Source organism: Lotus japonicus, chromosome 3 (genome assembly GCF_012489685.1).
Source record: "Lotus japonicus ecotype B-129 chromosome 3, LjGifu_v1.2".
Taxonomy (NCBI): Eukaryota; Viridiplantae; Streptophyta; class Magnoliopsida; order Fabales; family Fabaceae; genus Lotus; species Lotus japonicus.
Window position 1 is genome coordinate 90,940,694 of NC_080043.1, and position 15,238 is coordinate 90,955,931.

The 15,238-nt window shown below is 35.2% G+C and overlaps 1 protein-coding gene across 2 annotated transcripts; it reads left to right on the forward strand.

Annotated features, from left to right (window-relative positions):
- The first annotated feature begins 5,707 nt into the window (after positions 1-5,707).
- On the forward strand, positions 5,708-10,235 carry LOC130747295 (uncharacterized). 2 transcript variants are annotated; one of them, XM_057600185.1, is made up of 3 exons: positions 5,708-6,093; positions 7,041-9,507; positions 9,596-10,235. In XM_057600185.1, exons 2-3 carry the CDS (start codon positions 7,192-7,194, stop codon positions 9,887-9,889), a joined length of 2,610 nt encoding a protein of 869 aa, XP_057456168.1. In that variant the 5' UTR covers positions 5,708-6,093; positions 7,041-7,191; the 3' UTR covers positions 9,890-10,235. The 2 variants fall into 2 exon arrangements, with proteins under 2 accessions (XP_057456168.1, XP_057456169.1); XM_057600186.1 differs by lacking the exon at positions 5,708-6,093 and having other exon boundaries at positions 6,134-9,507.
- Positions 10,236-15,238: the final 5,003 nt, after the last annotated feature.

The following is a 15,238-nucleotide window of genomic DNA, read 5'->3' on the forward strand; positions in this document are numbered from 1 at the left end:
ATAAATTAAAACAAAAATTCTTCAAGAGATGAGCAGCTCTTTATGTTTTGGTCAACTAGAGATGATCAGCTTAAAAGGGGTAATGGGCTGTATCTTTTTGTTCGTTGGGCTTTTGATTTTTCTCTCAGCCTCTCTTGTTCCTTAGGCTTTGCCACCAGATCTACGGCAAAAACAAATTCTATAATATATTTCTTTCAAATATGAACTACATTAAAATGCGTTTCAAAAAAAAAAAAACTACATTAAAATGGGAAGAGGTGAAATAAATAGGATCGATGCAAAAAATATTAAGATTTGATTTGGGAACTACATTAAATTTTCTATAAATATGATAGTAGATACATTTTTATTTTATAAATAAATTAAAGAAGTTTTTCCCCCTCAAAGAAAAATGTGGTTATGTGATCTTATGAAAAAAAAAATGCCAACAATACTAATAAAAGTCGATTATAGCAAAAAAAAAAATTGATTCAATTAAGAGAAAATGGGTTAATACTTTATATTCTTCAATCAATATGGCTAGGGTTTTCAAAATGATTATCAATGTGTAGAATTATGAAAGTTCACTGTTGTTTTCCATAGCCATAAGAAAAATGATGTAGAACCCGCTTTTACTGGGAATTTTTTATATGAATCATTGTGTTAATATGCGGCCAATAATTGGGCTCGAGACATGAAACTAGCACTTATATATAATATATTGTGCCATATCTATTGGATTTGATTTGAGTGTAAAGCTGAATCCACTAGCTATTATGATATTTTCCATGTAGTTATCATTAGTATATAAACTATGGCTTATATTTATCATTAGTATATAAACTATGGTTTATATCCTTTGCCCACTACTACGTACCATATTGCTTAATTAACTCGCATTGCATGTGCTATAAAGATTTGAATATTAGTCATATTTCAGACAGTGTTAATTGTTAATTTGACTGCCAACTGTGTTAATTAATTAACAACTTTACATTACATTGAAACTAATTAAAAATACTACGAACGAAATGCAGCACATATCTGTACCAAAAAAAAAAATGCAGCACATAAACACATGTGTGAACTTTTTAACTTATTAAATTATTTCTTATCTGGCTCAATATTTACCATTGATTACAAAAACCAATTAATGGCTATGATTGTCCTGCATAGAAATGCAGATTGCATGCTGCGGATCCGATGATCCAATTTGATCTAAACTTTCCCTCACTATTTTATCATATGCATGTAAATTTGTGCTAGCTAGACGCCTAGACCCAAGAGGAAGAATTTTCTCTTTTGGAGCAAAGTCAGGAACAACAGATACTCCCTCCGAGCCTCAATTGTAAGCAAAAAACATGGAAAAAATTTGGCCTCAAATATAAGCAAAAGTCATAAAATTCAACTCTATTTAATATTTTCTTTCCACAAATACCCTTACACATGCATTTTGTCATTTAATTTGTACAACTTCCTATATTTGTATTACCAAGCCGCTATAACTCATTTCCACACACATTCCCAAGTTAATTTATGCTTCCAAGTTTCTTACTAGTACTATAAAAAAAAAAAGACTTACTCCTACACTACTTAAAAATGGCAGCGTCACTTGTACCAAAAGAAAAATTGGCAGCACCACATAATTTGTTTAGCATGCCTTCATTTGACTTGGGCACTTGTGATGATGAGGATTTCTCACAATTAATTGTTGAAGATTCATTAGAAGTGGTTCATCTTTGTATGTTTTGATTTTTTACAAGGGAAACATCAAAAGGCATATTACTCTGCACGTTACTGCATTAAATATGTGAGACAATTAATAGTATCATAACGGAACCAAATGCACCCTGTTTAATTTCATTAAATTTTGGTGTTTAAAACTAGAAGGTTATTTTAGTACTTTTAACATATAGTTTATACAAAATTAATACAAAAATTCAACTTCTTAATAAGTGTGCAAATGAGAATATTTGCTTACAATTGAGGCCAGAGTATTGTATATTGAGACGCTGTAAGCCTGTAACACGTTCTGGCATCATCTTATTATTTAAAAAAGTGATTAATTTATGCAATGCAGATAACATTAGCAATAGCATAATTGCAGTTTTGGGATCTCATTTGTTATCATGATGGCTAGCTTTGAACCCTCACCTTTTATTCATTTCAATGTATATAGTTAATGGTTCAATTTTGTATATATATACACTATCATGTATCATCTCTCTTTTTCTGTATTGTCTTCTCTCTTTTTGTTTTCCACTGTTAACTGTTTCCTATTCACTTTTAATTTTGTGCTCCTTAGTGCCAACATCTTGATCTCAAGCGCGCCTTAGAAAGGAGGATATACTTTCTCCCTTTCTTTAAATTAACATTACTTTTTAGATAATTTCACTGTGCAACTAAAAGTAGAAACATGGTTCCATTATACTTAGTTAGACTTAGACTATATGGTAAAATAACAGTTTTTTAATTATTTTCTTAACGTTAACCAAATAGACTATCTTCTCAAGTTTAACACTTGTAAACTCTAAAGCATTTTGTCGAAAGTATCGTTCCAAATATGTGACAAAAACATCTGAAGACAAACTAGTAATTGTTAAGTTTTTATTATTATATGTTCATTATTCTCATCACACGCAAATAATTTTGTTCTGTTTGTTTGTTTTAGAAGTTGGAAACCCATTGAAGTTTTTTTTTTTTGAGCATGCCACTTGAAGTTATTAACGTCCAAAATGGTAGCCAGCACCAACAAAATAATACAACTGATAGATAATTAGACTCTTTAAACATTTAATTCATAGTATAATCTCTTGATGAAGGGTATGTATAAAAAATTATTGGTACTTTGGGAAAAAAATTGGAAGCCAGCTACGACCGGCCAAAGCATAAACACCAAAAATGAAATTATCTAAACAAAGAATATTAAGGAGATGACATAATTGATCTTCTTAATAAGGACAAGCAAAAAAGACAGTCTCTCTCCTGGCCCAGCTAGAGCCCAATCGAACGGCCCATAATAGAGATGGAGGAGAATTGAGTGGGACCGAGTCAAGCCCACCTACTCGCTCATTTTGACAGACTGGCCCACCATTTTACTTAGCACTCTTTTTTTTCACTAAAGAGAATCAAAGCCAATAAAATATAATTTTGCGATGTAAAACAATAAAATAATGCTTCACGTGGGGCCTTGGGAAGTCACACTCTGTTTATCTTCCCCGCGACTTTCTCTGATGTGATGTCATCATTTTTAGCCCTAGGATCTATAAAAACGATGGGGGCCATCCTAGGCTTTTCAAATTTAGAGTGAATTTTGTCACGTGAGCACATCATCACCACTGGTTAATTCGAGTAAAAGAAAGCGATACATAAAAGAGTATTTATTCATTTACTGTACATATTAATTTTCCTTGCGTGTCATTTTTACTCATATTTTTTTAATATTTTTCATTTTTATTAATAAATTATTTATGGTATTTATATATATATATATATTTTTCATAATGTAAAATGTATATAAAGCGTCAACAAAACTATTCTGTAGAACATCATTTGCATGAATGGCAACTATGGAGGATTTGGAATATAACGTGCATGTATCATGTAATCATTTTTTTCTCATGATAAATTATGACACAAAAGCTACTTACAACAATTAACTTTACTTTAGAATCGATACTAAAAAATCTCCCATAAATAATTATTTATTCTTTTCTAATATATACACACCACACTTTATTTAACTTACTTTTCACAATTTTTCACATATTTTATCTCTTTTCTTTTAATAGTATAAAAATGGTTTCTAATATATTCACACCACACTTTATTTAAGTTACTTTTCACAATTTTCCACATATTTTATCTCTTTTCTTTTAATAGTATAAAAATTGTAGAATGAAAATAAAATACTGCCAAACTATTGAGCAGAGCGCCAGTAACATATTGGAAGGTCAGAAAATGTTCACTCATCAGTTAGACTTCAGAGCATAAGAAATTGTTTGGTTGGAGGAAAATGGAGGGGAGGGGAGGGGAGGGGAGGGGAGAGATTTTTAAAATCTGATTTTGTTTGGTTCAAACTTTAGGAGGGGAGGGAAGGGAAATGGAGGGGAGCAAAATCCCTCCAACCTCAATTTTTTGTTCCCCCAAAAGTGGGGGAATTAGGAGGGGAAATAAATTTAAGACAAAAATAACCTTGCACAAATCTAAAAATTCCAATTTGTTATCCTAGATTTCCCTTCTTTATTTCACGTTATTTCTTCTTCCCCTTATCGTCGCTGCCCCTCTCTCTGGGCTCTCTCCGCCGGCGCCGCTGCCCCCCTCTCCGGTCTCTCTCTCCGCAGCCGCCACCGCCTCCTTCTCACCGGCACCGGACCCTACAATGATTATCGCCTCTTTATCTTCTTTGGTGCTGTCATCTTGACATTAGTACGTAATCAAATTAAACCCCCTCTTCTTTTTCCTTTTTTCTTAACAAAATTAAATCTTAGGAAGAACCTAATATGCACCATTTTTAGGTGGTGTAATTTTACACCACCTACTTTGACCGGGTATAGCAGGTCAACACATTATTTTTTTTTAAGAAAAAATATCATTAAAAATTTGTCATATATTAAATTTCTTTAAAAAAAGATATGTTGACCTGTTATAGCAGGTTAAAAAAAGCGATCTAAAATTAGACCACTTTAAAAGTGGTCCACATTAGGGGTCACCGTTAATTTAATCATGTTTTTGGAGATGCAGTTTTGTTTGTGTTGAGAAAATATTACAACACAATCATGTTTTTGAAAGAGTTCTATGCCTTTGGCAAAAGCACAAGCGAATCCAATGGTAACAGACATGCCCAGAGTACAGAGTATATTCTGGATATCAATAATGATTTTCATATAAACAGTATATTCTGGATATTCATAATGATGTGCTGAATAATTGTTGATGAAGAAGAATGTTACTCCCTCCGTTCCTATATATAAGTCACAAATAACTAATTCTATTAGATTAAAAAAAGTAGTTATTAGTAATAAATTTGTAAAAAAAATGATTTACTTTCCTATATTACCCTTATTTACTTTCCTATGATTTTCTCTCTCCAAGTTAATACTACTAAAGTTTATCATCTCTTTCATATTAAATATAAGGGTGAACTTGGAAAAAATTATTTAATGCTTCATAGATATTAGAAAGTGACTTATATTTTGTAACAAAATTTTTTCAAAAAATGTGACTTATAATAGGGAACGGAGGGAGTATATTGTGTTGTTAAATTCAAGTAAATATATAAAAGGGTATAAAAGTTATTTTAATTATAAAATATCTTCCTCCCCTCATGAACTAAATAAAAATAAGTTATTTTCCCTCCCCTCCCCTCCCCTCCCTTGAACCAAATGTAATTAGTATTAAAACCCCCCTCTCTCTTCCCCTCCCCTTCCCTCCCCTCCATTAAAATCCCTCCCCTCCCCTCCTTTGAACCAAACAGTATGTAAGAGATCTCAAGAAAAGTACGAATTGATATTTTACTAAAAATAGAGGAATTCGAACCATCCACTTATGAGAATGTGAGATATAAACCCGAAATGTAGTGAATGGTATCCACCCAACTTATCAACATGTTATATTTTTTATTTGTCTCTCAACTTCTGCTAATTTTCTTTCTTTCTCTCAAGATGTATAATAGGTCGGCAACATCTTTTTTTTCGATGTGAATCATAGGCCGGTAACAAAACAACACATGATCTACAAAGTAAAAGGGTGAAGTGGAGAGTTAATAAGAGAGGAGAATTTACTTTTTTCTTACATTGTCACTTGTCAGCACCTCCTACAGCTGCTACAAGTAGCAGTGGCACGCACTCATATCACAAAACAACAACAAATCACCTCACCTCCTCCATCCTCACTTCTCTCTCTCTCTCTCTCTCTCTGAGCTGAGTGTGTACGCGATTTCAATTCTATGAACCCGAAACATTGGGTTCTGAACTCAACTCAACTGAGGAAGAAGAAAAGTTAACACCCCTTTTTCTCTTTGGTATATGCCCGACATTATTTATCTCTCTTGCCCAATGCCATGTCCTTTTGCAGCACCGACACGCTTCACCACCCTCCTTCACTGCCTCTTCGGTATGCATACATTTCCAGTTTTCACCTTATCTATGCATAATTTTGTTTAATCTTATGTTGAAGTAACAATTGTGAATCTTATGCTTTCTTTACTTCTTAGTCCCAGAATTTGCATCACTTTCTGCTATATTTGGTAACTTGGCAAATGTGTAGTGTTTGGTTTAATGGGCAAGATGTCTGAGAAGAAAAAAAACGATTTTATGTTGTTTAAGGTTAATGGGCATGTGCAATTTTATCGTTTTTCTTTCAAAGTTGGGGACTTGACAAGAACGATGCCTAACTATTATGTGATTTGAATTTGAAGTTTTCATAGGATGTGGTTAATGATAGCAGGGGATCTTTGTCTCTTCTTCCCTTAGTTGTGCTGCTGCAAAAATCTTTGATTTCTGATCAAGACAGGTCCTTGTGCCTTATCTTCTTCTATTCACATTTTCAAAATTGGGTTTGTGTCATTTGTATGGACCACTTCCACTTGCTTGTGATTTGTATTCTAGTTGCAGTTTTCAGTGCATCACTAGATTTTTCTTGGTCCTTTAACTCTGAAGCCACCTTATTTTCATATATCAATTATATCATTCAATCTGATGCACAGATTCTCTGTTTTTTTCTTAATGGCTAGAGTTATGTTAAGTCACCTCAGTCATGTAGCCAGCCATACTTCAGCCCCAAATCTTTCCCCCTGTGATTTCTATTTCTGTTGAGGGTTGTGTTCTTAGAGCCTCATCCTGCTTTGGTAGCTGATAGATTTTGTGTCTCTTACCAATTACCATGAATCTAATTTTCTTCTGTTATGACTTATGATGCTACTTAGTACTTACTGCTGGGTTTGTTTGGTTCTTTTGAGATAGATACCCTTGATATATTTTCTCTTTCACATTGAGTAGCAATTCAGTTAGTTTGAAATCTTTGTATCTTGAAGTTATATTGTTTTGTCAAATGCAATCCAGTTGTTCAGAAGAAAAGCAAGCAGTAATATTTTCTACACTGCAATCTTTTTTCAAACACAAGAAGGTGGTAGAGTGGTTTCAGGGCTGAAGCTCGGACACTTGATGGATAAGTTTCAGATCTGAAATAGAAGTCAGGAAACTATCTATCAGCATGAGTAGAAAGCTTTGTGACCAGTTAAAGCCAGAGAAGCCTTCTTCGTCGTATGCTGATCATCATCATCATGAAATTAACAAAAGTGAGGGAGACAGTACTTTAAAATCTACCGTGAGTCGCCACAAGCCAGGGCATTGTGGTAGGGAAAATGAAGAAGATGAGCTGGTAAGGTACATGTCCAAATTGCCAGGGTTTTTGGAGAAGGGAGGAAAAAATCGTGAGAAAGTTTTGAATGTTGGGGTTATTGATTGGACCCGACTAGAACAATGGAAGGAGAGTCATAAACATGTGTCGCATAGAGACGGCAGGAGTTCAACATCTAGTAATGCATCCTCTTCTGTTTCAACAGAAAGGTTATCTGGTCATAGTAATCCTTCTGATCAAAGAAAGTTCCATCCATCACTGCAATCTCACTTTATGGCATCTCCAATGCAAGGGCACTCTCATGCTGTTGAAACCCCAAGAAGAAGTGTTGGAAATTGTCAGAATTTGAGAGGTAGCCTGAGTAATAAGAACACACAGAGCAAATCTGTTAGAGCAGAAGATCATCTTTCACAGAAGCATCCTGACAGTAGATTGAAAGGACACAACATGAAATATTTGGATCCGGATATTGATAAGGGAAGAGGCATCTTTCCAAATAACCAAATGCACGAGGCAGCATCATGTGCTAAACTGGGAATATCAACACAAGATGATGGATCAGTAAAAACAGTGGAGACTTTGAGAGAACCAACTCAACCAAGTATTGACAATGTTGTGCAAGGTACGCCCAGGAAAACTGATCCATTTTCTCATCTTTTGCCTAGAGACAGCCCTCAGAATAGTCATTGTCGAGTTCCTCATAGGCCTCAGAAGTCAAATACTTATAGTCGATTGAGCTATTCTGAAAAGCCTAAGGAACTATTTCATGAATATCGCAATCATGATATTTCGCACTCCTGTCCACTTCCAGATGAACTTAGCTATAATCGTCCTCAGTGTAAAGGGTCAGGATGTAGTTCCACCGATTTGGAAAGTACCAAACCTGGTTCTACTTCCTCATCACCCTTATCTACTTCCTCATCACCCTTATCGGTCAAAGTGGGAATAAGCCCATCCAAATCTGGAAAAGCTGAGGAAAAGAAACAAATCATAGCCAATTCTTCATCTGCAAATAAGCCTCTCCATGGATTAGATCAAAAAGTAAAATCTGAAAATTCAAAAAGCTCTTCAGCTTTTCGTCGATTAAGCATCAGCATTGGCTATACAAGAAAAGATTCAGATTGTAAAGAGGTTGGGCACGTGTCATGTACAAGCTCCATAGCAGCTCTTAAATCTAGTACAGAAACTAGTTCAGAAAATGTGAGAGGTTGTGCTAGCTCAAAGATTTCAAACAGTAATAAACCTGGTGATGAGGGCAGAAGCATATCAAGCCCTTTAAGGAGGTTACTGGATCCATTGCTGAAACCAAAGACAGCTAAGAGCATTCACTCTTTAGAATCATCTCAGAAGGATTCAGTGTTAACAAATAAGAATTGCAGGTCTGCTAATGAGAAGTTTTCCACAGTACAGCCAGAGAAGGAAGTGGACAGGATCCACAGGGTCATTTGTAGCCCAGCTAATACCATTGGTTCTTCAAAGGACAAGAAGAAAATCCCATCAATGACTCAAGCGCTTCTGAGAATTGCTGTGAAAAATGGCCATCCCCTTTTCACTTTTGCTGTTGACAACTCCGACAGCAACATTCTTGCAGCCACAGTGAAGAACTTAAGCGCGTCATCCCAAGATGAATGCAGCTGTATCTATACCTTTTTCACCTCTAGGGAGGTAAAGAAGAAGAATGGAAGTTGGATGAATCAAGCAAGCAGAAGCAAAGGTCCTAATTGCATTCCTCACGCCATCGCCCAAATGAAGGTTTCTGATTCACGCTATTATGATTTAACTAGCCAGAACAGTGTGGACTCCTCTACCGCGAAAGAGTTTGTTTTGTTTTCTGTGAAGCTGGAGCATGAGGATGTTCAGGGCATTGATTATCAGCCAATCGACGAGCTTGGTGCAATTGTTGTCAAAGTACCTAAAGCTATCAGTTTCATCGATGATCGGCTTCAGGGAAGTCGCTATAGTGATAGTCACAACCTTGTCCATGCAACGGTTGTGCTCCCGGGTGGGGTTCATAGTCTTCCAATTAATGGTGGACCTTCCTCACTGCTGGAGCGCTGGAAATCAGGTGGATCATGTGACTGTGGTGGCTGGGATTTGGATTGCAAACTCAAAATTCTTGCTAGTGGAAAACCAAGATCATCCAAAAATCAACTTGATCTTTTTGTACAGGTACTTTTTGTGTTGATTAAACTTATTTTGCATTGTTATTATTGACTAGTAGTTTAACCAATGCATCTCTTTTTTTCGCCAAACATAGTGGAATGGACAAGAGCTCAGGCCAGCATTCAGTCTTAGACCCTTTCAGCATGGAATATATTCAATAGCATATGATCCATCACTCACACTTTTGCAAGCATTCTCCATCAGCATAGCATTACTGGACAGTAAGATGCCACATGGGCTTTCTGGATCAAGAAGCTCCATTGAAGGGAAAATTCCAAGAGAGACACTAGTGGCGCAAACCGAGGAACTAGAGGCTTTTGGGAAATTGGAGGACATTCCTGCAAGTTTTGTTTCTTATCCACCGGTCTCTCCTGTTGGTAGGGTCTAATATTATGCTGCATATAGACCTAGAGTTACTATATTATGCTTCCTTTCTTTTTTCAACAGAAGCAAGTATTCATATTCAAAATGTACCATCTGATGTTTTTTTATAGGCAAATGTTAGTTGTTAGTAATGTTAGTAAATGAGTCCCTCCTCAGAGTTTTCGAACCCTGGACCCTTCACCCTTCGTCTCACCCAACCCTTATGTCCTCTAGCTCTCTTACCACATGAGCTAATCCTCGGGGACAAAATGTACCATCTGATAAACCATCATTCTGAAATATCATCAATTAAAGTGTGAATAGTATGAGTAAATTGTTATAATGCTAAACTTTTCTCAAATTATAGTGCATATGTTATGCTGTACTTCTATTAATCAAATCTGAAATGATTGGAAATCCTTTAGTACAAGAGTTTCTCTTTAAATTTCTTTAGGTAAATGAAATAGGTGGAGGCTTCCTTGCCCTTGTAGCTTGCTCAAAGTCATAAGGAATCTTTTATTAAGTTTTGGCTCAGTTCTGTGGCTGTCATACCCAGCTGGGACAGTGATTGCAGGATAGTCTCCAATTGCTAGCCCCAGAGAAGCACTAGAGCCTAAGGTCACCATTGCATCCAATTGATTCTCCTTCATGAACTTCTCAAACCCATTATGTGACAAGTGTTTCATCATTTCCACTGCCTCAATTTCCTTGTGCCCGAAGCCACTGGTCATATTTGAAGCAATGAATAAATCCTGTCCATACTCATTTGTCTTTTGCTTTGGCAAGAGAAAAAAGTTATGTTCATTACTGCTAAAGTTCTGTTCTGTTCTGTTCACTAAGTGGAGTAATCACGAATCAGGAAAGGAATAATAATCTCTTATGATCATATGCCATGCAAATGATGTTGTAATAATTACTCAAGGAGTAATAATTACATAGTGTTCCAACTATTTCTCTAACAAATGATACATGCTTGTGTCATGAGTATCCTATGCACAGTGAGGATATCTGAAAGCACTACAGGTGAAAGAAAAACTAAGAACAAATAGGTGATTTTCAATGAAAAGGAACTTAGAATTCTGGCGCAGGAAAAAAACTTTACCCCACCCCTCTCTAAAAATAAGTACTCTAAACCGTGGAAACACTTTAACCCGCATACACGCCATGTTTCGGCTTATTTTTTATTTTATGAATCACATCATATATAAGATTTTTTACTTGTCTTTTTTATCTTCCTTTCTCACTCTAGATATCTATTGAATGTATGCACTAATGCACTATCGGATGTTTATGAATCATTTTCGCTACATCATTGATTGGAATGGATTTGAAGCAATAAGCTCAACAAGAGCTGTAATGCCTGATAAGTAATGGCCTTTCCAAACTACTAAACATAGAAATACAATAAACGTAAAAATATTACTTTAACAATTATAAAACATAAAAATATTAAAAAGTAAAACTTTTTAAAGCTATAGCATTTCGGAGAGGAGGATGCATTTTTGGAGGAAATAGCATTTCTCTAACAGTTATTACTTATTATTACCTCTGCCGTGAGTATTAATTATGAGAATTGATTTTCCTTTCATTTTAATTAATAATATGAAGTTAATAAAATGGCAATTCCTTAGATACGACTTCAACAATTTTAAATTTGAAAAACTTCTTTCAGCCGTAGCAACTGTTACTTGGATTCACACTATAAAAAATAGACACACACACGTCGCACGCACACACACATATGTGAAATGCATTGAAAGTTTAAACAAGTAGAGAATATTGGAGTTTCTAAACAAGAAATCAAGGTTATTGGTCCACTACCCAGCGAACTGCGAAGCATCATCAACATAAACAATAAATCTCAGTAACTAATAAATGCACTTGGCATGATTGCAATTTCGCAAGTGTACAAGCTATTACAAATTAAATTAGCTTCAATAGCTTGCACACTTAAAACAACATTTGTAACTGTTGATTCCATCTTTCAGTGAAGAAAGAAAAGAGAGTAAGAAACAAAACCTGCTCAGATGTCCCTTCGTTCCAACCTTGCTTCTTTAATAGCTGCCGAAAACAACATCCCCAATTATATTTACATCATGGAGGAAAAAGTAATGACAGAAAAGAAAAAAAAAACAAAAAAATAAAATCACAGTAAATAAGTCCAGGAAAGCAATAATTAAAGCCAATTACTTGGATCAATTTAAGAAGAGAGAAAAAAAAATGAATTGTATTTAAAGGCTTAGATCAATTTAAGAAGAAACAGAAAACATGAATTAATCCTCACCTTTAAAATTCAAAATCAAATTAATCAATGACTCAGATTTTGGGTGGAGAGGGGATGGAGAGAACCTGGATGGAGAGGATCCAAATCCAATTAATTTAGGAGGATGCATTTCGGAGGAAATAGCATTTCTCTAACCGTTATTATTACCTCTGTCGTGAGTATTAATTATGAGAATTAATTTTCCTTTCATTTTAATTAATAATATGAAGTTAATAAAATGACAATTTTTTTTTTTAATTTTAAGGCTTAAATATGTTAGAGGTCCCTCTATTTTAGCGCTCATTTGGTTTAGGCCCTCATAAATATTTTTCTTTGGAAAACACCCTCAAATGAAAAATAATATATAGTGTGCTTTTAGTCTCTCCCCTGTATTAATTATGAGAATTAATTTTCCTTTCTTCTAATTTATAATACTCCCTCCGTTCCTAATCATAAGACCTAGTTTCAAAATTTTCATGTTCCTAAATATAAGACCTCTTACAATAATCTAGCAAAATGTTTTGTACTCTTCCATATTTACCCCTCACGTTAGTTGTATGTTTTCAATTCCAAAGTTACCACCTACCATTAATTACTACTAATCCAACTAAGTATAACTTTTGGTATAAATGCAATGATTATTAGTGAGAGAAAATGACAAAGGGTAAAAAGGGAAGAATGCATGCATTTTTTAAAAAATCAATACACTAATTAGTCACATTAAGTGCTTTCTTAATAAGCGCAATTTTTTGGAATAGGTCTTAGAGCATCTACATATATCTTACTCACTAAAATATCTATACTTCATTTTTTACAATTCTCTATAATGCCACATCATCTACATCATTTTACTAACTTTTCACTCCAACTCTACAACTCTTAAAAATTTATACAGTGGATCTCACCATCAACATCACATTTGTATATTTTATTATTTATCTCCATTTTAATTAATTGTAAGTGCTTGTAATAAATACAAGCTCACTTTTCAAGTCTAATGTAGAGTATCTATTCCCACATACTCATCTTTGCCATGTTGGAATTGAATATGTACTCCAATGGTAATAAATACTCATCATATGAGTATGTATTTAACATTAGATACTACCATTAGAGATGCTCTTATATTTAGGAACGGAGGGAGTATGAAGGTAATAAAATGACAATTTTTTTTATTTTAAGGCTTTAATATGTTAGAGGTCCCTCTATTTTAGAGCTCATTTGGTTTAGGCCCTCATAAATATTTTTCTTTGGAAAACACCCTCAAATGAAAAATAATAGTGTGCTTTTAGTCTCTCCCGTCAAAGTCTGTTAAAAAAGGAAGGTTCGAACCCTCAACATGGAGGTTTAGGGGCATAAGCTTTACCACTAAGCTAGGAGCTTTGTCATTGATTATGGTGCAAAATTTAATATATATCTCATTATCAATGAGATTGCCTAAAAATTCATCTTAAAATGTTATTAAACGTTCCAATTAAAATTCAAACTCGTTTCATGGAGGTTAATTGCAAAACTACTTACCACAAAGCCAGAGGATCTTACATTTATTGATGTGCACAAATAAATAAAGGGGTTGTCTAAGTGATCCATGAGGTCATTTGAGTTAAATAGTTCATCATTTAATCACATTGAAGATAAGTGAGTTAAAATTTCTATATTTTATTTATTAATTTATTTTTAACTCACTTATCTCAAATGTGATTGGATGATGAATTATTTAACTCAAACTTTCTCATTAGTCATTGGTCATTTAGACAACTCCATAAATAAATATATGTTAAAAAAAAGTGATACTACGAAATTTTCAAACATTTGCAAAAGAAGAATTCAATCCCACCAGAAGCATGAACAAAATTATTTTGTTATATACTTGTTCCGTACTAGGGAAATCTGACGTCGAAAACTGACAGAAAGTAAACCCTAGCAGAGTACTAAAAATATCACAAAAGGAATATTCTCATTAAATGTTCGAAAGGTGCTTTTTACAAGGGGTTGACCTCTCCTTTTATAGAGGGAATGATCATAACGTGGACTTTCTCTGTACTTGGGCCTGACAATCGGGGCCCAAGCCTTTATACATATAAGACAAAACTAAAGGAATTCTTCCAGCTGGCGCGTGGACCCATCCAAAAGAAGGGCGGACTTCGACGTTGTTCCACAAACCCCGCCATGGCTGCTTTCGTTCATCTAAATGCTCGATTTGGGCGGGAATAGGGGATACTTATGTCCCGCCCAGTCCACATGCCCCCAAGACATGAAGCTTAAGTAAGTTGAGTCGAAATGTCTTTATACGTTGCTTCGTCGCCTGCCTTTATCATTTACCTCGTTCTTCTGATAATTGTGTCGCCGTTCTTTCATTTGTGTAGGTGACATGAGACTTAGGTTCCTTGAGCCGAGACGTCTTTACAGTATATCGCCATTCTTTGTAGTCATGGGCCTGTCGTCGCATTCTCGCCTTTTCATGTTCCTTTATATGTCGCCATTTTTTATCTTTGTCGATACATCGCCGTTATCACACCTGTCAATCACGTCTTTTCAACTGACGCACGTATCCTTCTTTTCCGGGATTTTGTTATCATTTGCCATAAATGCAGTTGCGCGTCTCGAGGAGTTATGTCTTTTCGTTTCATACCTTTTCAAATTTCAAATCCCACGATCCCACGATCCTTCGCAATCTTTCCCACTCATTCTCTCTCTTCCTTTTTCTTTTATAAATACCCTTTTCACCTTTCACTTTTCACTTTTCTGAAAACCTTTGCTCTGAAAACTTTTTCATCGCAGCTTTCACTCTCTTCTTTGTTCTCCGGTGAACCTTGCTCACTCCGGCCGTCGTCATTGCGCGGTGCTCCCCCATCGCCGACGTTCTCTTTACTCAATCCTCCGCTTTTTCCTCCGGTGAGTCCTTCCCCTTTCTCTTTTCTTGACACTGTGTGTCTTCTTCTTTCTTTGTTTGGACCTGTTCATCTTCTTTTTTATTTTTATGAAATTACCCAGCATGTCGACACAAAATTTTAGCATTTCCTCCTTAGAGCTCACTTCCCCTTCTACGGAGGGGGAAGTTTCTGCCCCCACCGTTATCGAAATACAATCCTCGCCCTCCACTCACGAGGA

Bases quoted from the DNA above. Each gene is read 5' to 3' on its own strand.
- LOC130747295 (XM_057600185.1), top strand. From the start codon at position 7,192: ATGAGTAGAAAGCTTTGTGACCAGTTAAAGCCAGAGAAGCCTTCTTCG. The intron at 9,508-9,595 runs GTACTTTTTGTG...CGCCAAACATAG, and splicing joins AACTTGATCTTTTTGTACAG to TGGAATGGACAAGAGCTCAG.